Source organism: Panicum virgatum, chromosome 5N (assembly GCF_016808335.1).
Source record: "Panicum virgatum strain AP13 chromosome 5N, P.virgatum_v5, whole genome shotgun sequence".
NCBI classification, from domain to species: Eukaryota; Viridiplantae; Streptophyta; class Magnoliopsida; order Poales; family Poaceae; genus Panicum; species Panicum virgatum.
This window is the reverse complement of record NC_053149.1, coordinates 57,635,417-57,660,381: the sequence shown is the minus strand read 5'-3', so window position 1 is coordinate 57,660,381 and position 24,965 is coordinate 57,635,417. Positions and strand designations below refer to the sequence as shown.

Sequence of the window (24,965 nt, the reverse complement as noted above, 5' to 3'; positions counted from 1 at the left end):
GGAAGCTTTGGTTGCGAGCAATTTGAGAAGGGCTCACCGGAGACGACGAATCGAAGATGGCCGGATTTGGGGAAGAAGGAGGTGGCGGCTGCAATGGGGAAGAACTGGAGAGGGGCTAGGGTTTAGGGGCCGGATTGGGGGAGCGGGCGGCCGGGCGCGGCGCCCGGCCACGCTGGCCGAACCCGCGGCTGCCGGCGTGGTGCGCCGTCCCTGCTGCACAATGGTGCACGAGGAGGAACAGGGGAGGGGTGGAAGAAGGCCCTGACGGGTGGGCCCAGGGTGACGTGAAAAAAATGGCTGTGATTCAAAATCTGAAAACAAGGTCTTCCTGATCTCTAAAAATCGCCAAAATTTAACATAAGGAAGACAAACTGAGGAATAACACAACACAACAAGAATCACACAAAAATAACTTTGTAGTTTAGTCTCAGAAAAAAAAAACAAATTGGTTGTTCTTAAACTTTCAAAGAATTTTGCAGCTTGGTCAAGGGTCATAAAATCCCGCAAAAATATTTTAAATTCGACATTTGAATTATAGTATTGGAATAAAATGTTGGAGACACAGTTGCATAGCAAAAATTAAATTTTCTTCACAAGCATTCATTTGCACAAGCCAAATAAACAATCAACCCATAACCACGCCCTCTAGCGTACCTCTCTTCATGTTATGTATACATCAATCATTTTGCTCCACATTTCTAAATGGGCGCTATGATTTTCCTCCACATTTTCAAATGGGCGTGGGCCATCGGCTACGCACGAACAAGATTGCTCAGCCGTAATTCACTAATTCTTCTTCGATTCAAACAGCCAGTGAACGTTTTTTTAAGCAAAAACAGCCAGTGAACGTGAACGGTGAACCAACACAAGCCAATTTTGAGACGACCGGGCAAACGTTCGGGAAACCCTGCTACAGTGCTGGCAGTGCGAGGCTCTACAGTGCTAGCCTGGCAGTACAAAACAACTTGAAGAAATTTACCATGCTACTACCTCCGTCTTAAAATATAAACATTTGTTGACTTCCGCTGATCATATTTGATCATTCGTCTTATTCACAAAATTTAAGAAAAAATAAAAATAATTAAGATATACTTCAAATATATACGATGATAAAACATGTCATAACAAAATAAATAATATTTTCACAAATTTTTTGAATAAAACGAATAGTCAAACATGATTAACAAAAACCAATAAATATTTATATTTTGGAACGGAGATATTATATGTGCACTTCCCATGGGCCCCCTGCTGTCAATTCATTTGAACTATGGTGTGCGTACTTACCTCCTGCCGTCCACCCGTTTCGTTCCACGGCGTTCTCCAACCCCCCAAGCTTTGCTTTCCCTCGGCCTCAGCAAGCCGAGAGCGAGCGGTTTAAAGCAGGCACGCCAGTATCAAAAAAAAAAAAAAGCAGGCACGCCAACCGGAATTAAAGCAAGGAATTCCCCAGCGGGGCGGCGACACGCACCAGGTGGGAACCCGAGCGCCACAACTCGCTCCCTCCGCTCCCCCCTCCCTTCTCCACAAGTCGGGAGGCGGCAGCGCTCTCTCCACAAAGCCCCCGCTCCCACGCGCGCGCCGCCCTCGCCGCCGGGGAGGCGGTGCTCAGGCGGACTCCGGACCGCGCCGCCCTCTTCCTCCGCCACCTCGAGGTACCTCTCCCCCGTTTCCCCAGTGAGGCTGCTCCCGCTCCCTCCGCTGTCACGCCGCCGGGGAGTTCCTGCTTTCAGTGGAGCGCGTGCGCTTGAGTTTGTGGCGTGTTCGCTCTGGAAGTCTGGATTGCTGGTGCGAACACAGGAACACTGCGAGGGGATTAGCGCACGGCGAAGTTTTCTCGCCGCCGGCGGCTGGGAGATTCGGGGGGAATATGTCTGTCAATCACGCCCCGCGAGTGTTAGCTGTCCACCCGTCGATTTTTGTTAGCTGGAGGGTGCGAGGCTTGGGTTTGTTAATTGAGACGATCTGGGACGGCTCTGGATGAGCGGTTGCGAGCGGCAATTAATTATCGCGAGAGCGATGTGCTTGTCCGTTGCGCGGATCGCTGGCGCTGTGCGGGCGCGTGGGCGCGGCAGGCCATAGACTAATGCTACTAGTAGCAGTAGGCTTGACAATGACAAGGCTCGTCCCGGTGCCACAGGAAGGAATACGCATGTGTTAGGGTTGCGGGAGGGGAGGAAAAAAAAACAAGCACCCCGCCTCGGCAAGCCCTAAACGGCAAAGCTCCACCTCGCTAATCCCCTTCCTTCATTCCTCGCAAGGTTTTAAAAAACGCTAGACGTTAGGTGAACGCTAGCCTATGGTTTAGAGTTTTTTGTGATTAAACGTAGATTAAACGTCTTTTGTGATTAAACGACACTGTGATTAAACGCAACGCTAGGCCAAAGTTTAGAGTTTAATCAAGATTAAACGTAGTTTTAAAACGTTTTTTAAAACAGGGATTCCTCGTCCCGTGCCCTGGCCGTGGCGGGGCCGCCGGCCAGCTGACGGCACCCCCCCCGCCGTGGCGCGCCGCCTCTGCTTCCAAACGGCGGCACTTCGCTGGTGAGAACCCTAGCCTGCTTTGAGTTGGATGGATGGGTTGCTCGTTTTGCTGCGAGCCCCGAAATCCAAACCTTCCTTGCCTTTTGGGGGAGTACTGGCTCGTGTTTGTTTTCCAAAACTGTTTGAGGGTTCAGCTGAACCCCAGCCCCCACTCCCCGTGTTTGAACCCCACTTTGGATGCCTACCTTATTGCTAGATTGAGTTTTGCTTGCCTGGTGGTGAACCACTGAATTTTTTTTAGACCAATTAACTGGGGTTCTGCTTCGAGGACCCTTTTTCAGAATCAATTCTAAACACTCATTGATGTATCCGTATGTGTATAAATTTCTACATTATTTGTATTCGTCTCATAATCAAATCTGGTCTGCCTGCCTATTTTGCTTTTCATTTCTATATAGATTTGACTTTCAAGCACCAGTTATGCAAAGGGACACCAGCTCTAGCGATGCTTCTGCTTCTCACACAGGGCGTGTTAGACGTCGGAGACAGCCAAGTGAGGTTAGCAATTTCTTCTTTTTGCTCTTTATCACATTCTGTCTTCTCTATATATTTCAGATAATACTTACATTGCTGCATGGTACAAAGCTTGACTAGCAGCCTGCTTCAGGTGCTCCTTTTCGTAACTAATCATGATAACATATTCAGGCTACCGCGGATGGGAATAGAGCTAATGGACAGCCATTGCTTGTCAATGATCGGAACAAGTATAAATCAATGCTTATCCGTACATATTCAACAGTATGGATGATTGGAGGCTTTGCCTCGATTGTTTACATGGGTCATCTATATATCTGGGCCATGGTTGTTGTGATTCAAATATACATGGCAAGAGAGCTTTTCAACCTACTCAGAAAATCCAGTGAAGAAAAACAACTGCCAGGGTTCCGACTGCTGAATTGGTAATCTTTGGGCCATTTTGATCCTACTACCTTCAAATAGGAATTTGTCAATCCCACAGTTGCCATGCATTTCAACAGTACCTTTTTCCCTTGTGTCGTTTATGTACAAGGTTATTTCCCATTGTAGGCACTTCTTTTTCACGGCGATGCTGTACACTTATGGGCGCTTTCTTAGTCGGCAGCTTGTGAATACAGTAACTTCAGATCACTTACTGTATAAGGTCGTCAGCGGCCTAATAAAGTACCAGATGTTTATTTGCTATTTTCTTTATATTGCAGGTAGGTTCAGTACTTCTTGCAACATGTAATGATTTCCTCTAGTAAAGACATTACAAAACTTCATTCTGGATTTAGAATGTTTCAATGTGATTCTGTTCTAATTATGATCTTGATTCTTGCATTAAAAGATTCTATCCAAACGGACTATATCCTCTTGATAACTTATTAATATATCACTGTCTGCTATTCTTCAGTTTAGTTAGAGGAATGCGATGGTGATTCCATGTTACTCTGCAATTTTTTTGCTAGGCATTGTTTTGGCTGATAGCTGCTCAGTTGATTTAAATGGGAAAATTCACCTTTGTTTTTTTTTTAAGGTTTGGTGTTATTATTCATATGAACATCAGCGGGTGGAAACGTTGCATCAGTAGTTTTGATTATTGAGCATTAGAGTTTGCAAATGTCCAGCGCCCAATTTTTGTACTGTAAATGCCTGCCTAAGTGGTTACCATTACGTACATATTAGTCTTTGCAGTGTCTTCATTGATACACTTAGATTGCATGGGTTTATGGTCATGCTTTAACAACGGATAACCTGCTTATCTCCAATTTCTAGTTCATATCTGGCAAAAGGTAATATTTGTGGCTCCCTTGATCCAGGGTTTGTATGGTTTATTTTGACTCTGAAGAAAAAGACATACAAGTACCAATTCAAACAGTATGCGTGGACGCACATGATACTTTTAACAGTTTTTGCACAGTCCTCGTTCACTGTGGCAAACATATTTGAAGGGATTTTCTGGTAAGTGATTTGTTTCTTTATTAATACCCTGTTTAGTGTTTCAACTTTTTGGGATATGTGGAGTGCTTTGCCATTTTTATTCAGTTTTTAGGTATTAGACATGTATTTATTTGGTATTGCCATCGGCATCCAGAAGATTCGCTGTCTTCCGGAAAAGGAATCCTAATTTTTTATCTTCATCTGTTCTAAACATGCAAATTAATTAAAACTTTGAATTTCATTCTGCCTTACTTTTTGTACAGCCATAAGAAGAAATTTTCTGCACTTCCATTCTCTGACACTATGTGCCTCTCTACAGTATTTAGCGTTCACATTTGTTACTTTAGTAACATTAATACCATGCTCTGGTTTAGCTTTGTTGACCTGTATGAGCTTCTGTGATAGTGAAGGCTTCTAATTAGATCCTGCAATATATCTTATGAATACTAATGTTGGTATAATGCCCTGTGGCCCTGTCTGACTTTTGTGCCTTTTGATTCGTTCTTGCACTTTCCATTTCATTGGAAGGTATATTGTTCTTTTTGTTTCTTCCTTTTGAGTTGAGTTTGAACTATTTTATGCCAAAGATGTATATTGCAGAAGATTTGTTCTTTAATTTACTAAGTAATTGATATTATGCTACAACTGAAACTGATGAACTCCGTGCATCTACAATGCTGTACTTAGGTTTCTTCTGCCTGCTTCACTCATTGTGATCAATGATATCTTTGCTTATTTATTCGGGTTCTTTCTTGGGAGAACACCACTAATCAAGTTGTCCCCAAAGAAAACTTGGGAAGGTTTTATTGGTGCATCAGTGACAACTATCATCTCTGCATTTCTGGTGAGGCTTTGTTAAATTCCCTATCAGGCTACTTTTTACAGCAACATTTGATTTTTTTTAAATGATGAACATTAAGTGTTGCATTGGTCTTCCTGATGTGTTATAGTATTGTCCACTTGTGTTTTCCTGTATGGAAGTGTGGTTAGAGACTGCATTACAGGTTACTAATTACACTGGCACCACCACCTTTTCTCTTGTTAGTTATTACTCACAACCAAAATTCTGACCTCCCTTCTCGTTGATCACTTGCACATCAGTAGTATTACTCATATATTTATAGTGCACTAGGCACTTTTCCCATGCGGACCTCGACAACAGAATCATATTTTCAAGAATATGTTTTGCCCATTCTTTAGAGAAAAATGAAAAGCCCTCAGCGCTTTCTCCATGGCTCAATGTTGTTTAACAATCTCTCGAGCAATGAATGAATCAACAATACTTCCTTTCCGGCTTTCATGCCATCATCCCTTGTGCTGCTCCCATTAAGAAGAAAAATATAACGTATTCTTGAACTATTTCATGCCATAAGGAAGGGTGTAAACCCTACCAGAACACACCCCAACACACAGAACTAGAATATCGCGGTGCCAACTACAAAAGTACAGCGACGAGCCTGCACTACAGGGCTAAAACCTGAGGCAAGCGACTTATTTTCTTTCATTATCAACCTTACAAGTCAAAAACATTCTGCAATGTGAAGATTTATGTTGGTCCCTCAGAGTTTATATATCCTGGGAATACACCTGTATACAAACTCTTGAAGGTTGGGTTTTCAAATAATAATCCACTACAATTCTGTCTGGAAAAATATAGCTATTTGTTTTTAGTTCTAAATGATATGTTGTTCATTTTCTTTTTTCCTGTGGCAGTTGGCAAATGTAATGGGCCATTCCCGATGGTTGACATGCCCCAGAAAGGTGACAGAAATTTTCTTCTGAGTATGATTGTTGTATGGCCAAGTTGCTACTGTGTTACTAATTTTTCATGCAAATAATTTCAGGATCTGTCAACTGGATGGCTTTATTGCGATCCTGGTCCAATGTTTAAGCCAGAGCATTACTCGTTGGGAGAATGGGTAGCACACTGGGTGAGGAAAATGTCTTTTGCTCAATTTAATTATTTTAATATTTTCCTTGTACTCTAAAATGGCGTCTTATTGATAGTAATCCCTAACCAACACATTGTTCCAAAAGGAACAAATTTTTTCATCCAATTCGAGAGGTGGTTGCCCCAAAAAACACCTGGTTCTGTTTTTGTTGAGCTGAAGGAAATAATGCTACTACAACTAGCTCAATTGTGCAGAAACGGCTGATTGTATACATTAAACTTGAACAGAAAAAAAAGGGATGGTATTCCGAGTTCAACTTCAATCCTTTTTGCGATACCATCAAATAAGTACACTTACACTCAGGGGAAGAATAGTCAGATGGAGACTTTAACAGATATCATCTCCTTTTATATGGCCGCTACATGAGATGACATGCCATATTTATGTAGTCAAAACATAGCCATGATTGATCTCATTCTGTTGATGTTGCTGTGGGGAACATGATAATTTTAAATTGCTTGCAATTTGGATACTTGGTTCAAAAGGTAGCTAGCCATTTGAATTTTGTAAAGGAATCCATTCAGACCTCGGGAAAAAACAGTGATATCTGTATGTCATGGATGGTGCCCACATGATCTGAGTAGGAGATCTGAGCCTAACTGAGGTGGTGGGCGGTGTATAGGTGTACATAGCCACCACCCGGGTTCATGTCGTGTTTCCCCCCGAACTTGGGTTCCTATTTCTTCTTATATGCAATGCCACCTAGTTCTTTGTGTTGGTCTTTCCTTTTTCTTTCTGTTGATTGCTTGAGTCCAAACTGAAGATTAAAGTTAGCTTGATTCTTTTTCCCATCCCTATATTATCTTGTGTAGTATTACATACATTAGAATTAGTTATCTTTAATCTATTGCTTCATCATTGGTTTTGTTTTTATCTTTCTAGAGTTTCTGGATCTTTGTTTATTGAACTTATTTAATTACATGTGTCTCTTAACAGTTCCCATGGAAAGAAGTTGCCATTATGCCGGTGCAGTGGCATGCTTTAGCCCTAGGTCTGTTTGCATCAATAATAGCACCATTTGGAGGTTTTTTTGCAAGTGGCTTCAAGAGGGCTTTTAAGATAAAGGTAATATACTGCTCCATTATTTCGCTAACTTTAGGGTTACTTGTATTTTTTTACTTCGATTGATACAACAACAACATAGCCTTTTTTCCCAAGCAAGTTGGGGTAGGCTAATTTTTACTTCGATTGATAGATAATTTTTTTCAAAAAATATAGGATTTTGGTGACAGCATACCTGGGCATGGGGGGATTACTGACAGAATGGATTGTCAAGTAAGTATCTCTGAGAAACATTCTGGCTATATGGATATGTTGCTGACCTATATTTTTGCAAGCTTTTAGCATCCTCATTCTATTGGTATTGTGTAACAGGCCTTTGGGTTGTGGCTAGTCCAAACAATCAGTTATAAAACTATCATTTGAACCAAATGTCTAATCTGATGATGGCAGTAGTAGCAACTTCAAATTACATATGTCATTCCTCCATTTAGCTACATTTTGTGCTGCTTAATTTGTTTGGGCTTGATCTTCATGTGTCTTTATGGATTGACCAATAAACCAACTAGCAAAATTATGTTGAGAAAGTAGAAGTGGTGGGAGATGAACCCTTTGGTATATGACTAAATTTACATTGCTGTAAAACAAAATCTTGGGTAAGTGCAACTGGAGCCACATGAATGGCTATGCGAAAGCTTCATTTGAAAATACATATGTTGCTGGTAATTGTCTTGTTCTTGTGTTGATAAAAACACATCAGTTTATTGAAAGGGGAATTCCGCCCTTTGTGTTTTCACTTGCTCCAAACTGAAGCAATCTCATGCATTAATATCATGATCAATATGTTACATCTTAGAAATTTTTTCTGTATTATTTTCCTCAGATGGTTATGGCAGTGTTTGCGTACATATACCACCAATCATTCATTGCGCCCCAGAATTTCTCTGTTGAGATAATCTTGGATCAGGTTAGGATCATTATACCTTATTATTTAATAATATTTATTCCATTATCTTGAGCAGTTCTCTCTTCTTTTCAGCAATTTATCTTGTGTGATTCTAACCAGTATCAACCTTCTGTCATTCAGATTATAAGAAACCTAACCTATGAGGAGCAAAAATACTTGTACAAGCAGCTTGGCGAAATCTTCCATGAGAGGCAGATGCAAAGCTGAGTTAATGTGCTTATGAGAAGCATGATGTGTTGTGTATTTAAGCCTTCGGCTCATTCTGTAGCTCTAGATTCGTGTATAGCAGCATTGCTCTAATGCACAATGATATAGCGATGCCTTGTTTAAACCATTGTACAGAATGGTAGAAAGGAGAGAATGAATGGCTTTTAGGTGCTTTATTCGCTCTCCACTGACGCTGCCTTATGCAGTTTATCATATATGCCGTGCTAATTATATTCCCTTATCATCTTTTCTTCCCTCTTATATTGTGACCAGGGACCTGGAAAGCTGTATTCTTGCTTATCACTTAGTGGTCCTGATTCCGGACCAAATGTTCGAGGATGCATAGAATAAGAAGGGAGCAGAGCAAATTCTTATTTCCTCGCTTTTTCTCTGCCATCAGGCTCTTCCTTGCATGTTTATTAAGTTAGCATGCGTAGCAAAAGAAATGTTATTGTTTCCCTTAACCTGCATTCATGTGGTGCATCAATGTAAACGTTTCTTTCTACAATCATGCATGCTCCGTTGAAGGGAGAATGCTCGCAAGCCAGGTAGAGGTAGCCAAGACTATGAAAGGCTGAAAGCGTTGATGACATCTACAGTGATCCATATATCATGGCTAGTGGCTACCAGACTCCGAAACCTTCCTTGTGTGCATACGGAAACATCATCGGAGAAAGTAAAGTTGGCGGGACACATCATCATGGCTCGAATAACCGGTGTCTTCCCTTCCGATTCTGTTTCGCCGTGTGCTTGAGGTTCGCCAGTACAAGAATCTGGAGGTGGAGGAACCTGTCGATGCTTTATGTTTGAGCCATGGTTATTGGTTAGTGCGAATCAACGATCATCAACACGCAACGGTTCTACCCTTGGATATCTGCTCCGGGCTAGGCCTTGTTGCTATCTGGGTTGTGATGCCTTGTGATCAGGATAAGCACCTCTTGCAAATCATGGCAATCGCCCATGATATCTTATTGCATAATACGCGATCGATTATGATGTGTTAGTGTGAACATCTGGCAGATAGCTTTCTATTGAGTGAACATGGCCACGTTACAATTACAAAATTGCGAGGTGCCGTATAAAGTTTCCACTTAGGGCAAACAATAATTCTAGTGGGAGGAAAAACACCATATGCATGAGGATAAGAGGATTGTTCTTAAATGGAAATGTATCCATAGTTGCATTATCGATTAACTGTAGTGGGAGTCCTTAAAATGTGTGTAACTTTGGTCACCAACAGACTTAATGGAGAAAACTGGGCAAAACCGGAGATGACATATCCATCCATTTTTTGAACTAACCCATCCTAATCCCTCAATACAAATACAATCAGCCAACCCGAAAAAATAAGGATCATCTCATTCTCCATCCTATCGCAAATGTTAGGGATAGAACCATCCCATCGCATGTTACCCCCAAACTAAATGCATACTTATAGTTTAACACTTATATCACGGACATGCCTAAAACATGATGGAGAAAAATACAAACAATTCGCTTATACTTCTCTAATGCGCAGACTCCCTCAAACCTAGAGCATGGAACATAGGAGCCAACTACAACCATTTTGACTAATTGCGTCCATTAGAATAAACCACTAATCTTGATATCATATTGATTCGTATGCACCAACCAGTTTAATTGTTTCATAAAAAAAACAACCAGTTTAATTCATAAGTTTAAACTGATGGAAATAATTAAGCATTTTACATAGATTTCTACCAATATAAGATTGTCATTTCTAATGATGTCTGAAAATGTGCATAAATGAGCGAGATAGTACCTAATATTAGCTAGGCTAACCATCCGATTCGTTTTAGTAGACCGACCTAAGTTCCGTAGCAATGCATCATCCCTCACTTCTCTTGCGCTTCTAACGACGACTTGCTCCCTTGGCCCTTGCCCTGTCCTTCAACCTAAGGCTGTGTTTGGTAGGAACTTTCAAAAAGCATTTCTCTTCATAAACAAGATAATCTCTAGTCTCTAGCGAACGGCAAACATGAGAATTCATATTAAGGATTCAGAGATAAAAACAAAAAATGTTTCCAGTATCCAACGAGTCTATAAAAGTCTTTTTTTACTACAATTTGCACCTGTATCTCCACAGAAACGTTTCTCCGAGAAACGAATCCCTGAGAAAGTCTCTGATTGATTATGGGGGCGTTTATTCATCACTACCTGCAATCGCATCAGCTAGCGCCCTTACCTCCCACGGCCTCGGCGCCTCTGCCTCCACCACCACCATCGCTAACCAAGCTCGGCGCCGTGCCATCTGTCTACGGCCGCCGCCTTCTCCTTGCCCCCCCCCCCCCCCCCCCGCCGCCCACCCCCACCCCGGCCCCCTCCTCTATAGGGCCGCCGGCCATAAAAGCCTTGGCAACCCAAAACCCTAAAGCAGGGGCGGAGCTATGTGTTAGTGTTGTTGTCAGCTGACAACGATGACTTCCTCAAAAATCAGTGAGAAAACACTGTTCATTCACTGCGCTGACACCAACCTCTAATAAAGCTGACATCGGTGGCTGCAGCGTCTAGCTCCGCCCCTGCCCTAAAGGCTCCACCATCTTGACCACCACCCGCCGCTACGTCCACCTACCACCCCTCGCCAACGGCTGCTCCACCCCCTCCCTCTCCCCTTTCTTCTAACCATCGCGAGCTCAAGGAGGAAGATAAACAGGGCTTGCGGGCTTACCTGCAGGGACGAGCATCCCCTTCTGCGATGCGGCACCTTCTACCCACGCGTGCGATAAATAGATTTGTCGTTGATTCTTACCCGTGATACTATTTGTATCAACATGCTATTTCCTTTACCTCCTGACCACCAGATCTGCTTCCACATCGCCACCGTACCTTCAGCCTTCCTCTGATCCCAGAAGGAATCAAATAAATCTCTCTAGAAAACACATTGCGCTTTAGGAGGTATGAATAAATTAACAAAATTCTTCTTCAGAAAACAAAACTCCCGGCGGGCCTCCAACATGAAACCATCCAGGAGGCGAGGGAATAACGCTCCACTTGGGCCGTCACCACTCACCACCATAGTCCAGCCAAGTCTCCCTGCACAAGCGACGGTCCTGCCCCGTCCCATAAATACCTAATCGCACCAGAGAGAGGCAGTGGATGTCTGTCCGTCGCAGGAAACCCGCTATAGCATCAAGGAACGTTTTTTGTCGTGTTGATCTCCCCCCACCCCGCCCCCCGTCTTGGCCTCACCAGAAAGAGAAGCCTGTTCCAGGAGAGGTGCTTTCCTCTCCTCCCCCTTCGATAGTTCGATCCGTTAGGATTGTACTAGTCTATTTCCTAGATCTTGTTCTTGGAGTGGTACAGTCCCTAGTTCGTACAATGGGTGATTTTTGTGGGGTTTAATCGACATTTATTTTTGCATTCGAGAAAGCCCTGTGCTTTCTTGGAATCCGCGAGGTTAGGTCTCGGCGGATCGTCCTCTCGCAGCGAGAGGTTGTCAAAACCCGGTGGGATTCGATGGATTTCTGGGGCTTTTCTATTCCTATGTCAATTCTTGGGTTTTGATCTGTGTGCTTTCTGTTGCAGGGGTGCGAGCGGGGAAAGGAGGGGTCTTGGGGAGACGGAGATGGCGCGCAATGCGGTGGACAAGGCGACGTCCATCGACGCGCAGCTGCGGCTGCTAGCCCCGCAGAAGCTCTCCGACGACGATAAGCTGGTCGAGTACGACGCCCTGCTCCTCGACCGGTTCCTCGACATCCTCCAGGACCTGCACGGCGAGGACATCAGGGAGACGGTACATTAATGCTCCGCTTGATTCTTTCCCGTGATACTATTTGTACATTAATGCTCCGCTTGATTCTTTCCCGTGATACTATTTGTTCCCGTCCTTTTTGGTGCTGGTTGTCGATTTAGGAGGTAGATAGCATGATCATGCTCGGAAATCTGTTTATACAATTGCGCTTGCATGGTCGCGAAAGCAGAGGAATCAGATAGGGCATTTGGGCCTTGAGGGTTTCAATGGTGACGTTCTTCACATATGAATTTGTTACTCACTCTAGAGGTGGAAGTTAGTGCTGTGTTTAACAAAACATAGTAGTACTGGGGCGGCACCATTTTTTCTCCACTTGATGATCACTCTTGTACAAGATGTACTTTGTGTTTTTTTATGGTACATTACCATGATGTTCAAAACTAGTGGGCTGCCATGATGTGCGGATCACTTGCACTATAATTATGGCCTTCTGATGATCTTTTAGAGTTATATATGCCCTTTGAACTGTTTGCTGGTACAAGGTAGTTTGCGGGTCAAACTTATTTCCATTTCAGTACCTAAGTACCATAATAGAATTGAAAGCTACATTTTTTTATGCATCGGAGTATCAATACACAATTTTACATGATTATGTTGTACCACACACAGTATGTTGCTTCTCTTTGGCTACTTATGGATATCTGTTTGCCCAAATATCTTTACAATGATGCAAGTTTGTTCTTCAACCCACTCTACTTTTCAGTGGTAATTTATATCTTGCAATGCTGTAAAGGTAAAGGTCTCCTTTTGTGTAAATAGGTGCAAGAATGTTATGAGTTAGCTGCTGAGTATGAAAGTAAGCTTGACCCCAAAATGCTGGATGAGATTGGGAATGTGTTGACCAGCTTGGATCCTGGAGACTCCATTGTCATAACCAAATCATTCTCACACATGCTTATCCTGGCAAACTTGGCTGAGGAAGTCCAGATTGCATACCGCAGGAGGATAAAACTGAAGAAGGGTGACTTTGTCGATGAAAACTCGGCAACAACTGAATCAGACATTGAGGAGACATTAAAGAGGCTTGTGCATCAGCTTAAGAAGTCCCCTATGGAGGTATTCGATGCTCTGAAGAATCAAACTGTCGACCTTGTCCTGACTGCACATCCGACTCAGTCAGTCAGGAGGTCACTACTCCAAAAGCATGGCAGGTTAGTTTTAAAGCTTGGTGAATTATTAGAGATGATAGGATAAGATTTATTTGATGGAATTAAAATTCTTGTATGAAAAACTGTGGATTATGTTTGTTATTTGTGTTCAATAAACCAGATGAACACAGTTGCTCATGTTGAATTATATACACATAGGTCTTTCTAGAAAACATGATGTTTTTCCCTTGTTTTTCAATCCTCCTTTTCATTTTTGTAAATATAAGTATTTCCTTGCATGGTTCTATGGTAGACCATCCTTTTAGAAACAACAGAAATCGAAAAAATATTTGATATTCTTGGGTCATGTTGAATCATATGTTGCCTTTTCAAAGCTATAAATGTTTTACCTTTCAATCTGCAGGATAAGAGACTGTTTAAGCCAACTTTACGCAAAGGACATCACTCCAGATGAGAAACAGGAACTTGATGAAGCACTTCAAAGAGAGGTAATTTCCTTATCTTTGACACTTTTATGTGTTATTAGTGTTCTATCTTTGACACTTTTATGTGTTATTAGTGTTCTATCTTTGTACTAGCTAATCATGAAAACTTTGTCATCTTTACTCAAAATTTATTTAAATGGTTCAAATATCACATATTATTTCTTATCTACAGATTCAAGCTGCCTTTAGAACTGATGAAATCAGGCGGGCACCTCCTACTCCTCAGGATGAAATGCGTGCTGGGATGAGTTATTTTCATGAGACTATATGGAAGGGTGTACCCAAGTTCTTACGTAGGGTTGACACTGCCCTTAAGAACATTGGCATAAATGAGCGGGTGCCCTATAATGCTCCTCTTATTCAGTTTTCTTCTTGGATGGGGGGTGATCGTGATGGTACATGACATCTATTGCATGCTCTCTCTCCCTCCCTCCCTCCCTCTCCCTCTCCCTCTCCCTCTGGTCTATTGGATACTTTTTGATAATGTGTTGAATCATGCAAATAAAAGTTTGCAAAATGGATTGAAGTACAATTCTAATCTGATATCCACCACAGGGAATCCAAGAGTCACACCAGAGGTTACAAGGGATGTGTGCCTGTTGGCTAGAATGATGGCTGCTAATTTGTACAATGCCCAAATAGAGGACCTTATGTTTGAGGTAAAAATAGGACATATTTTTATATTAGAATACTGTAGTTATATTAGTCTCACGAGAAATTTTATTATACATGCAGTTATCTATGTGGCGCTGCAGCGATGAGTTACGTGTCAAGGTCGACCAACTACATCATTCCTCCAAGAAAGATACAACAAAACACTATATAGGTGCAGATGACATTATAATAATTTTTTTGTTTAACTATCTTATGTAATACCTTACGCATTGTCTGTAATGTGCTGCCAAGTATTTAAAACTAGTCGCTGACCTATGCTTTGACATGGGATTGAAACTGCTGTACTTTTTTGTCTTATTGCTTGTGAGTATTATGGATCCTCATCAATTAGGAACAGAAGATGACATTTAAGAACCATAATAACTTAATAAGTGCAGGTCCAGTTTGATAGTTTATGCTATTGGGTTATGAATCGAACATTATTAACCACATGAATATGAGTTGCTGAAGAGTGAAGACTGATCTATGAGACATGCAGATCAGGAATGTAGCCTAAGTTCTAACCAAAGTCAATATAGGGGGGACTTTAAACAGTAAAATCCTAGTCTTATTAGTAATTAGAAAAAATGGGGCATTTCCAAAAACTGAGAGAAGAAGACAGGGAAAATCTTTATTACGAAAAGTTTAAGCTTTAAGAATCAGAAGCATTTTAAGGATTTCAAACATTCATTTAAACTAGGGTATCAGGTATGATCCAGAAGCTATCTTAAGAAACAGCTAGATATCATCAGGATTCACATCGGTACATGTGCTTTCTTTTCAACGTTGGAGTCATGGTCTTGATATCTGAAATCTAAATCATGTTTTTCTCTTTCTAGTTTGTGATATATGTGGATGTCTATTTCTGACTTTTACAATGTTTTGTCTTGATTAGAAATTTAGAATCATATCACTGTGCAAGTATTTTCTGAGAGATTGTTGCCATATTCATGCAGCCTGTAATATTTAGCTTGGCATCATAGGAAATTGACATGAATTTACTACATACGTCTTAACCTTTTGTCATTTTGTGTGTGCTTCTTTTTGCGTTATATTCCTTCATATTTCTGCAGTTTATACATAGCTGGGTCAAGTTAATACATGCTGACATTGCTTTTCTTGGATGCAGAATTCTGGAAACAAGTTCCCCCCAGCGAACCTTATCGTGTGATTCTCAGTGAAGTCAGAGATAAACTCTACAACACACGTGAGAGAGCACGACATTTATTAGCAAGTGGGTTTTCTGAAATTCCTGAGGAGGCAACCTTCACTGATGTTGAACAGGTATCTAAAGTGAAATAGTGGTGTTCATTTGATTTGCATGACTAGGATTAAAAAAAAACTCTATGTACACTTTTAGTATGTATTAAGATCAGATTCTATGATGTATGGTAACAGGTTGAAACTTTCCCAAGATAATGGACAATTATTTTGGAACATATTATGTCTTACGGATTGAAGCTTTCTTTTGCAGTTTTTGGAGCCTCTTGAGCTCTGTTACAGATCTCTCTGTGCCTGCGGTGATTGCTCTGTTGCAGATGGAAACCTTCTTGACTTTTTACGGCAAGTGTCCACATTTGGACTATCTCTTGTTAGACTTGATATCAGGCAAGAATCTGACCGACATACGGATGTTATGGATGCTATAACTGAATACCTCGGAATCGGATCATATCGTGAATGGCCAGAGGAGAAACGCCAAGAATGGCTGCTCTCAGAACTTAATGGAAAGAGGCCATTATTTGGTCCTGACCTTCCCAAATCAGATGAGATTGCTGATGTTCTAGAGACTTTCCATGTGTTAGCTGAACTTCCTTCGGACAGCTTTGGTGCATATGTAATATCTATGGCTACAGCTCCCTCAGATGTTCTTGCTGTTGAGCTCTTGCAGCGTGAATGTCATGTGAAAAAGCCACTGAGAGTTGTGCCATTGTTCGAAAAACTTGCAGATCTTGAGGCGGCACCAGCAGCACTAGCCCGGCTGTTCTCTGTTGAGTGGTACAGAAACAGGATCAGTGGCAAGCAGGAAGTTATGATCGGGTATTCAGATTCTGGGAAGGATGCTGGTCGTTTCTCTGCTGCTTGGCAACTGTACAAAGCTCAAGAGGAACTTATCAAGGTTGCTAAGCTGTATGGGGTTAAGTTGACTATGTTTCACGGACGAGGTGGGACTGTGGGAAGAGGTGGGGGCCCTACCCATCTTGCTATACTGTCTCAACCTCCAGAAACTATTCATGGATCACTTCGGGTAACTGTTCAAGGTGAAGTCATCGAGCAATCCTTTGGAGAGGAACATCTGTGCTTTAGAACCCTGCAACGTTTTACAGCTGCTAGTCTTGAACATGGCATGCATCCTCCAATTTCACCAAAACCAGAATGGCGTGCTTTAATGGATGAGATGGCTATTGTTGCCACAAAGGAATATCGATCGATTGTATTTGAAGAACCACGCTTTGTTGAATATTTCCGCCTTGTAAGTCTTCAATTTTCTTTGCTTGTGTTTTCTCTTTCACATACCTTCACTTCATTGCAGCTTTTATCGAGTCTGGCATTTCACTTTTTTTCTGTGTATTGGATATTTTACAACCTAGTCCTGAAGATTAATTAAAATACAATACTGTTCCAAGCAGAACATCTACTGTTATTTCATTACTCATTGTAAAACTCCAAATTTCTTAATTTTCGTAATGATTCTAGTTGTGTGCATAACTAGTCCTGGCATTGTGTTTTTCTTTCGAATAGGCAACACCAGAGATGGAATATGGAAGGATGAACATTGGAAGTAGACCATCAAAAAGAAAGCCAAGTGGAGGCATTGAATCTCTGCGTGCAATTCCTTGGATCTTTGCTTGGACGCAGACTCGTTTCCACCTACCAGTGTGGCTTGGTTTCGGTGCAGCATTCAAGCATGTCTTGGATAAGGACATACGGAATCTTCAAACCCTTCAAGAGATGTACAACCAGTGGCCCTTTTTCAGGGTCACAATAGATTTGGTTGAGATGGTGTTTGCCAAAGGTGATCCTGGTATAGCTGCTCTCTATGACAAGCTTCTAGTTTCTGAGGATTTGTGGTCATTTGGTGAGCGCCTTAGAGCCAACTATGAAGAGACAAAGCGGCTTCTTCTACAGGTGATTGTCTTGCACCTTTGTGAATTCCTTAAACTTGCTTAGTAGGAAATAGAAACTGAATAAGATTGACCGTAAACGAGTTAAAACGAAACCATAACAATCACTGGATCTGGTCATAGGATTTTCACTGCATCTTGCCTCACCCACTGCAACGTGATCTGCTGGATTTCAGGTCGCCGGGCACAAGGATCTTCTGGAGGGTGACCCTTACCTGAAGCAGAGGCTGCACATCCGTGATTCCTACATCACCGCACTGAACGTTTGCCAGGCCTACACGCTGAAGCGCATCAGGGACCCCAGCTTCGAGGTGAAGCCGCGGCCTCACCTGTCAAAGGATATCATGGACTCCGGGAAGCCAGCCGCGGAGCTGGTGAAGCTCAACACCACGAGCGAGGACGCCCCGGGGCTGGAGGACACCCTCATTCTCACCATGAAGGGCATCGCCGCCGGCATGCAGAACACCGGCTGAAGCAGAAGAATCCAGTGCCTTGTTATTGAGCTGGTGTAGCCATAGTAGTAGGGGGAATCATGGACGCCTTGGTGCCGTGGCTTTGCCAGCGCGAACCATTCGCGTGCTTAGTATCTTATGCTACATGCTTATCCATAATAATTTCACCCAATATTCCTACTCGATCGCCATCTCTTATTTCAAGTCATGAGCCGTTTGGTGCTGGTATGTTTGTGTCAAGGAGCTAGTCTAGTGAATACTATTTGGTTAGATCACGGTGTCTTCGCTGCCGCACGGCAGCTTGTAGCAGGCTGCAGAGTGGCCCCGCGGCGTGCAGCACGAGCCGCGGCAAGAGAGGCCACGGCAAGTGGAGCGTGGACGGTGCAGGCTGTGGGCCGCCGCGAGCACCGGGTGGTGGCGCCGTCGTCCCCGTCCAGGCGCGGGCGGCGAGAGATGCGATGCAATGCAACAAGCACGGCGACAGCCTCCGGCCGCCGTTGCGGGCGAGAAGTCGAAGCACGACGGAGCGCGCTGCGCGTCCGTGCCCGGGACGAGAGAGGGGCATCGACCGGGATGATGCTCCACTACAAGTCCACTGGAATATCGATGTGGCGCGCACGCGGAGATCTAGGTCTCTCACTTTACACTGATATGGCTAGGCCGTCAGCTTGTGGCGTCAAGGCGGTTACGCAACGGAACGGATCAGATGCCTTTTCTTATTTACGTTGCTGGAGAAAGAATTCTTCAAAAAAAAACACAAGAAAGAAGCACGATCCAACTCGCACCTCTTTTCTGCTCAAATTGTTTTTGTTTTTCTAAATGCAGCAGAAGTCAGTTGCAGGTCAAATTAGTACCACTAGTACTCCAAGTTGATCAGCGTACTTTACGGATTGAGGACTGGGAGTAGCCGTATCTACGCATGGCACCATGATGCGTACGCCGTGCGCTCCCGTAGTTGCTCGCGAATTTATGCGGCCTGTCCCCCCTCGGGGCCCTTCTCGCACGCCTCCATGTCTCGGCCTCGGGGGTCCCCGGCGAGCCCCTGCCCGTACTCGCCACACCACCATAACTCCCTGGCGTTCGGTCGCACTTGCGCAGCGCCCCAGCCAGAGGCCGCGGCGAGCATGACCAACAAATCATTGGCGAGGTAGGTGCGGCGAGCAACTCACCGAGGAGAGGATCGCGTCGTCCCGTTCGGTCCGGACAAGCTCCGAACGAACGAACGAGCATGCAGACCGGACGCGGACGGGCGTTCTCGCGCGCGCGCGCACGGACCACGGCCGCCGCGCCGCGGCTGCTGCCGCTCCCTCCCAAACTGATTGATGGCACGCTCTGGCTCTGCCGCCGCCGGCACGAGCAGCAGCCGAGGGAGCCGATGCGGCAGGGGCGCGCTCTGGCTCTGCCGCCGCCGGGGCTGGGCGGCTGGGCCCCGTCGCGGCCGGCCCGACGAGGCAGATCGCGCGCGGATCGTATCGCGCGGCATCGTGACCCGTGCGGGAGGCGACGCGAGGCCGACCGGCGGGCCGCGGGCGGAGCCGGAAGCGCTGTACCGCGGACGCGGCAGGCGGAGCCCCAGATGTTGACCGCGTGCCCCGCTCCCCTCCGTTCCGCGCATTCACTCGCTCGCGTCCGCTCCCACCACACCACACTAATAAGAGGGGATGTTTAGTTGATGAAAATTTTTGGTTTAAAGGTCACATTAAATATTTGACCAGATGTCGAAAAGATTTTTCGAACATTAATTAAAAAACTAATTTCAGAACTCACCTGAAAACTGCGAGACAAATATTTTGAGACATTTGACCGCATCATTAGCACATGTAAGAGTTACTGTAGCACTTATGGCTAATTATGTACTAATTAGGCTCAAAAAATTCGTCTCGTCCTGTACATCCAAACCGTATAATTAGTTTTGTTGTTTAACTATATTTAGTGCTCTATGTATGTGTCCAAAGGGAAGTCACAAATTTCGAGGTTGAAATTTTTTTGGTAACTAAACAGCCCCTCATTGATTCACTCATTCACTCCGTCGTCCGCTAGCTCGGCCTGCACCTGCGAGCGAGCCCTGACGGTGCCGGGGGCGCTGGCGCGCACGGCAAAAAGAGCCAGCCGGACTGGCAGAGGCGCGGCAGGGGGACCGGGCCAGGCCATGCGCTGCTCTGCTCTGCTCTGCTCCGCTCTCCGCGCTCCGACGCCGGCCGTACCCCTCCGCGGCGGAGATCTCCATTAAATTGGCGGTGACGCGCCCACGTTCTCTTGCGGGATCGATGGATCCAAGGGGCACGACTGTTCACTGTTGGAGAGGTGGTTTTTGTATGGAGCCGGCCGGTAGCGCCTCAAGCTCTACTCCACAGTTCCACCTGTGCGTGATGAGACCGATGGGGAGAGCACACAGCTCTGCTTGGCCGTAGCACGGAGCGCTGTTAAATCAATCGCCGGCAAGAATCGCCACCGTGCGCGTACTGCTCTGTCTCTAATCAATGCCAAGGTTAGGGGTGATAAGGAGTCTTAAAATTTAACTTATATTATTTAAGAGCTGAGTCGGTTTCTAAAAAAATTAAGCTCTAATTTTATATAATTTTGAGCTAAAAAATATATAAAAATCAACTTAGATTGTGTTGAGACCACTAGAATCATGTAGTCCATTACCACTCATAGCCATACCCCACGGGCTATACAGATTGCGGGTCGGTTTGCGATAGCAGCGTTCAGCGTTCTGTTTTATAAATAATCACGGTGCAAAATCCAAAAGCGTCGCTTTAGGATTATAACAAGAAACAAAAAAAGGCAGCAAGGTTTGGCTTTTCCAACCTAAGCGACGCCCTCTTTTGTCCGCACCAAAAGCTACTGCCATTTTCTTTATAGGGCCAGAGTTGCAAAACGCACGCCAAAAGCTCACCCCTTCCCACGATGAAGAAAGGGATAGATTCTTGTTTTGGATTGTTTGATGCCCCGAAAGCAACCGGTCGATTGGAAAGCGCGGAAGGTGCCTTTGCATTTTCATAGTAGGTCGGTTTCTTAGTAAACAAGACACGTTCGCGTTGACGCTTGAAGCCAACGTTCTGGCCGAAACAGAAAAAAAGCTTTATACATTTTGATTCGAAGAAAAACATATAGTATACTAAGCCAGACAAAATATTCTTTTGCAGGCTGGAAATGCCATTAGATATTTGCAAAAAAAAAAGGTGAGCCCAGATATATATGGTTTGGGATAAACATTCATGGACTATAATAGGATTTTCAGTAAAATCGTATGCCTGTTTTTCAGTAATAGGACTATAATAGAGTTTTTTTTGGATACTGCACATATGTGCCCGCCTATAAGAGCATGGTTAATAGTAGAACCAAGTGATTGGCTATAAACCAAGTGATAAGAGCTAAGTCATACAATAGTTGTCTTATATTTGTCTTTAAAAACTTTTTTTATTATTATGTGATGTCATGTCTTACTTTCTCTTTCCTACTCTTCCTCACATGTATTTTATTTGGGTCCACAAATGTCTATGCTTCTGTGCCAAACTTGGCTCTAGAACAAGAGCCAAGCTCTCTTCTCTTTTCTCCCTTCTCTCCTCCACATCAGCAAAAAATGCTGACTAGCTTGACTTTAAACTCATTGTTGTACCTGCTCTAACTTGATCCAACTATTTTTTTTCTTTTTCTTTTCCTTTTCCGAGATAAGCATGCACCCACATTGAGATTGTTCCAAAAGCTTAAAGAAGACCAAAAGCTGGATGGGCATGCATGGACTTTTTCGGGTAAAATACTGGCACATGCTCGGACGCGGTGGAGGTGGGATCGACGGACGAACCCTAGAGAGAAGAGAAAGAAAAGGGCCAGGGCCGTGCTCGCCCTTTTGCTTTATTCTAACCCTGGAGACTAGTTTAAGTCGACGCCCCAAAAAGTGAGCAGCACGTCAGCTCGGATTTCCGGGGCAAGTGGTAGCACAGCAATATCCTACTGCGAAAAATCCGGCGACCATTTTTATCTTCTGCGTGGCCTCCATCTCCGTCCCATCATCCTGTGGTCGACGACGGTAGCCAGATCTTGTTTAGTTGCGAAATTTAAAATTTCAAATCTATGACATTGAAAAAGAATCTTATATGCATAGAACATTAAATCTAAACAAAATAAAAATAAATTACATAATTTATTTGTAAATTGCGAGACGAATCTAATAAATCTAATTAGATTATAATTAGACACTAAATTGCCAATTGCGAACATGTGACCCTGCACAGGCTGCAGTGCAGAGTGCAGACCGTACCCCCAGCACAACCACAACGGTATCCAATCTTCAACCTGGCGGTACGTGTACGTGCCGGGTCAAAAAGAAAAGTTGCTAATTGCACGGATGGACGCGACACGATGCACTCAGAGAATTGTGGCTGCGGGGTGCTGTCGATAGAATTGTGGCGTAAAGGAAGCTGTGTGTGGCCTGGCTGTCGTAGAGAATCTGTGCTTGAGCTCACTTTCCGAGCTAAAAGGCGATACGGCCCAGCCTTTTCAAGTTGCTATTAGCTCTTTTTTTCCAGAACGAGGCTTTCTCTAAAGTACTTTTCGGGTTCGCTTTTTCCTGCGCTGCCCCAGCGGATTTCCTACGCCGAGCCGGGGGTGCTGGCTGGCTGGCAACCTTTCTTTGTGCATAGGATCATCACTGCGGCGCCCAGAGAGCCACCCAATCGGAGGGAGTCTTTGTTAAAAGCAAGGGAAAAAAGCATGTACTCACGCGCAGGGGCGCCCACCAACTCAGCAACTTTTGGGTTGGTTAAACGTACGTACGCTTCCCTTTGATGCTCGGGGAGCCGATTTATGGCACGGGTTTCGGCGCCCCGGTGCCGGCGAAATCTGTTGCATTGCAGTGCGATCGGTTCCGGAATGGCGTGGTGTGCCCTGCGACCCAAACAGTGATGAATTGGAGTACCTGAGCTGAGCTTTTTTTTCCCCTCAGGAGTGCAACAAGTACAAAAGAGTTTGGAAATGGAACTTTATTATATGCCACTTGTTGTTAGAATTATTACTGTGTACTCCTAGCGAGCACTTCCAGTTTTCTTTGGAAAGTACCTGGCAGCTTTAGTAACTTGTTTGCAAGATAGTATGAAGAAAACTTAAATGCTCAATAGTGGTGGACCTCGCTATAGAAATTTGTAGAATTATGATTCGCGCCTTCATTGCAGCCTTTTTCCTAGCTTTTAACTTTGAACTTTGCGATACTTTAATAGAGGCGGGCTTAGGATTGCAAGAGTGGGTATTCAAAATTGAAAATCTACAAAAAAAAACTGGTTTAACACTATTTTTTTTGGCAACTATGTTCGTGATTAACATTGATTAGTAAAAGTAATAATAGGTATTCAATGAATATCCATGAATACCCCTGGGCCCGCCTACTTATTGATCTAGCGAGACTCCATTTTTGCGCCATCTCATCTATATATCCATTCTAGAGTAAGGAAAATTGTTGGCTGCAAGAAATATTTTCTTCAGCTTTGTTCCGCCGATTACAGCACGAAATGATGGTTATGCAGTAGTAGATTGGTTATTTCAAGAGGCAGAACCATTATGCGAGATGCATTTCAACATTACATTATATCCAGCTAGTGTTCTTTTGTATGGTTGCTAGGATCAAATAGAACAAAATTTTGTTTCCGCACAAGATGGAGATTCAGTTTTAGATTCTTGGATTGACGTTATTGGTAGCATCGGTTGTGTCAGATCGACTCCACCGTCGCTGTACTCTGCAGGGGACACGGGCGGCTTTGCGGGTTACCCAACGACCCGCGGTGTCCCGGCGCGTAGAGGATCCGGCGGGGCACGCCAGCCACGCTACGCTCGGGCGACGCGCCCCCATCCCTTCGCTTTTCCGCAACGGATTATCCCAGGTCCACTGCCAACCCCCCACACGCGCGCAACAGTGCTGTACAAAAACCGCGAGATTCTCCTCGAACCACAAACTCCACATGCACCCACACCCTCCGACCCCCGATCGATCATCGCCGCCCCAAAAACCAGCATCAAAATCACCCCACGGACCGACCCCCACCCATGGTTTCATTTACCGACCGGACCGGCGAAACCGCCGGGGTCCGGGACCGGACCGGTTCGGTTTGGCCGGAAACCGGTCGGTACCGGTCGAATTCAAATTTGAATAAAAAAACTCAGTTCAACCGGTCCGTACCAGTACACCGGTCGATTAGACCGGTTTGAATTCAAATCCAAATTTAAAATCGCATGTGTAACCGGTTTGGAACGGTATACCGACCGGTTTGACCGGTTTACCAAGTGGGCCTTAATGGGCCGTCTCATTTTTTCCTTTTCTTTTTTGGTTTAACTTTAAATGCCCGAAAAGTATGTTAAACGAATGAATTTTTAAGAAAATTTGACACAATTAGATTCGTCGCACCTTGAAGTATTTTTAGAATTTTTTTAGGAATTTTTCATTTTTTTAATTCAAATTTAAATTTTGAATTCGGGCCGGTTTGGTACTGGCCCAAACCGGAACCTACCGCGGAACCGGACCGCTTCCCACCGGTAAACCCTGCCCCCACCCCGCCGTTACTAAGGATGGATTCGGATCGGATACGGATGAAATCGGATCCGGATGTCACCTTTTACCACATTTTAATCCGGATACGAATACGAATGCGGATCTCATCGGATACGAATACAAAACGGATAGTTCGAATCCGGATACGAATCCGAATACCTTCTCGATTTGAAACATAGAGCTATCGTAAGTATGTTTATTTTGTAAATAATCTTATAGTAGATCAAAATCATTATATACTGTAAGTAGGAAGTAAAGG

The 24,965-nt window shown here is 44.0% G+C and overlaps 2 protein-coding genes across 6 annotated transcripts; both read left to right on the top strand.

The window, feature by feature from the left end:
- The first annotated feature begins 1,420 nt into the window (after positions 1-1,420).
- LOC120672556 (phosphatidate cytidylyltransferase 1-like) lies at positions 1,421-8,824 on the top strand. Of its 2 annotated transcripts, none has more exons than XM_039953040.1 (12): positions 1,421-1,655; positions 2,943-3,042; positions 3,190-3,443; positions 3,571-3,722; positions 4,323-4,464; positions 5,131-5,287; positions 6,157-6,204; positions 6,288-6,374; positions 7,332-7,460; positions 7,614-7,670; positions 8,278-8,361; positions 8,482-8,824. In XM_039953040.1, exons 2-12 carry the CDS (start codon positions 2,965-2,967, stop codon positions 8,566-8,568), a joined length of 1,275 nt encoding a protein of 424 aa, XP_039808974.1. In that variant the 5' UTR covers positions 1,421-1,655; positions 2,943-2,964; the 3' UTR covers positions 8,569-8,824. The 2 variants fall into 2 exon arrangements, with proteins under 2 accessions (XP_039808974.1, XP_039808975.1); XM_039953041.1 differs by lacking the exon at positions 1,421-1,655 and adding an exon at positions 2,494-2,544.
- A 2,821-nt stretch (positions 8,825-11,645) lies between these two features.
- LOC120672408 (phosphoenolpyruvate carboxylase, housekeeping isozyme-like) lies at positions 11,646-18,369 on the top strand. 4 transcript variants are annotated; one of them, XM_039952790.1, is made up of 12 exons: positions 11,648-11,805; positions 11,956-12,035; positions 12,115-12,322; positions 13,100-13,491; positions 13,853-13,937; positions 14,107-14,329; positions 14,490-14,593; positions 14,670-14,760; positions 15,718-15,872; positions 16,063-17,061; positions 17,331-17,717; positions 17,890-18,369. In XM_039952790.1, the coding sequence occupies exons 1-12, from the start codon at positions 11,686-11,688 to the stop codon at positions 18,184-18,186; spliced, it is 3,141 nt and encodes a 1,046-aa protein (XP_039808724.1). In that variant the 5' UTR covers positions 11,648-11,685; the 3' UTR covers positions 18,187-18,369. The 4 variants fall into 4 exon arrangements, with proteins under 4 accessions (XP_039808723.1, XP_039808724.1, XP_039808726.1 ...); XM_039952793.1 differs by having other exon boundaries at positions 11,664-11,805; positions 11,960-12,035; XM_039952789.1 differs by having other exon boundaries at positions 11,646-11,805; positions 11,960-12,322.
- The last annotated feature ends 6,596 nt before the right edge of the window (positions 18,370-24,965 follow it).

Excerpts from the sequence above, each read along its gene's own strand:
- LOC120672408 (XM_039952789.1), top strand. The coding sequence starts at position 11,686 with ATGTCTGTCCGTCGCAGGAAACCCGCTATAGCATCAAGGAACGTTTTT. Across the intron at positions 14,330-14,489 it reads GATGGGGGGTGATCGTGATG|GGAATCCAAGAGTCACACCA; the intron begins GTACATGACATC and ends TATCCACCACAG. Across the intron at positions 17,062-17,330 it reads TTGTTGAATATTTCCGCCTT|GCAACACCAGAGATGGAATA; the intron begins GTAAGTCTTCAA and ends TCTTTCGAATAG.
- LOC120672556 (XM_039953040.1), top strand. The coding sequence starts at position 2,965 with ATGCAAAGGGACACCAGCTCTAGCGATGCTTCTGCTTCTCACACAGGG. Across the intron at positions 3,723-4,322 it reads CTATTTTCTTTATATTGCAG|GGTTTGTATGGTTTATTTTG; the intron begins GTAGGTTCAGTA and ends CCCTTGATCCAG. Across the intron at positions 6,205-6,287 it reads GGTTGACATGCCCCAGAAAG|GATCTGTCAACTGGATGGCT; the intron begins GTGACAGAAATT and ends AAATAATTTCAG.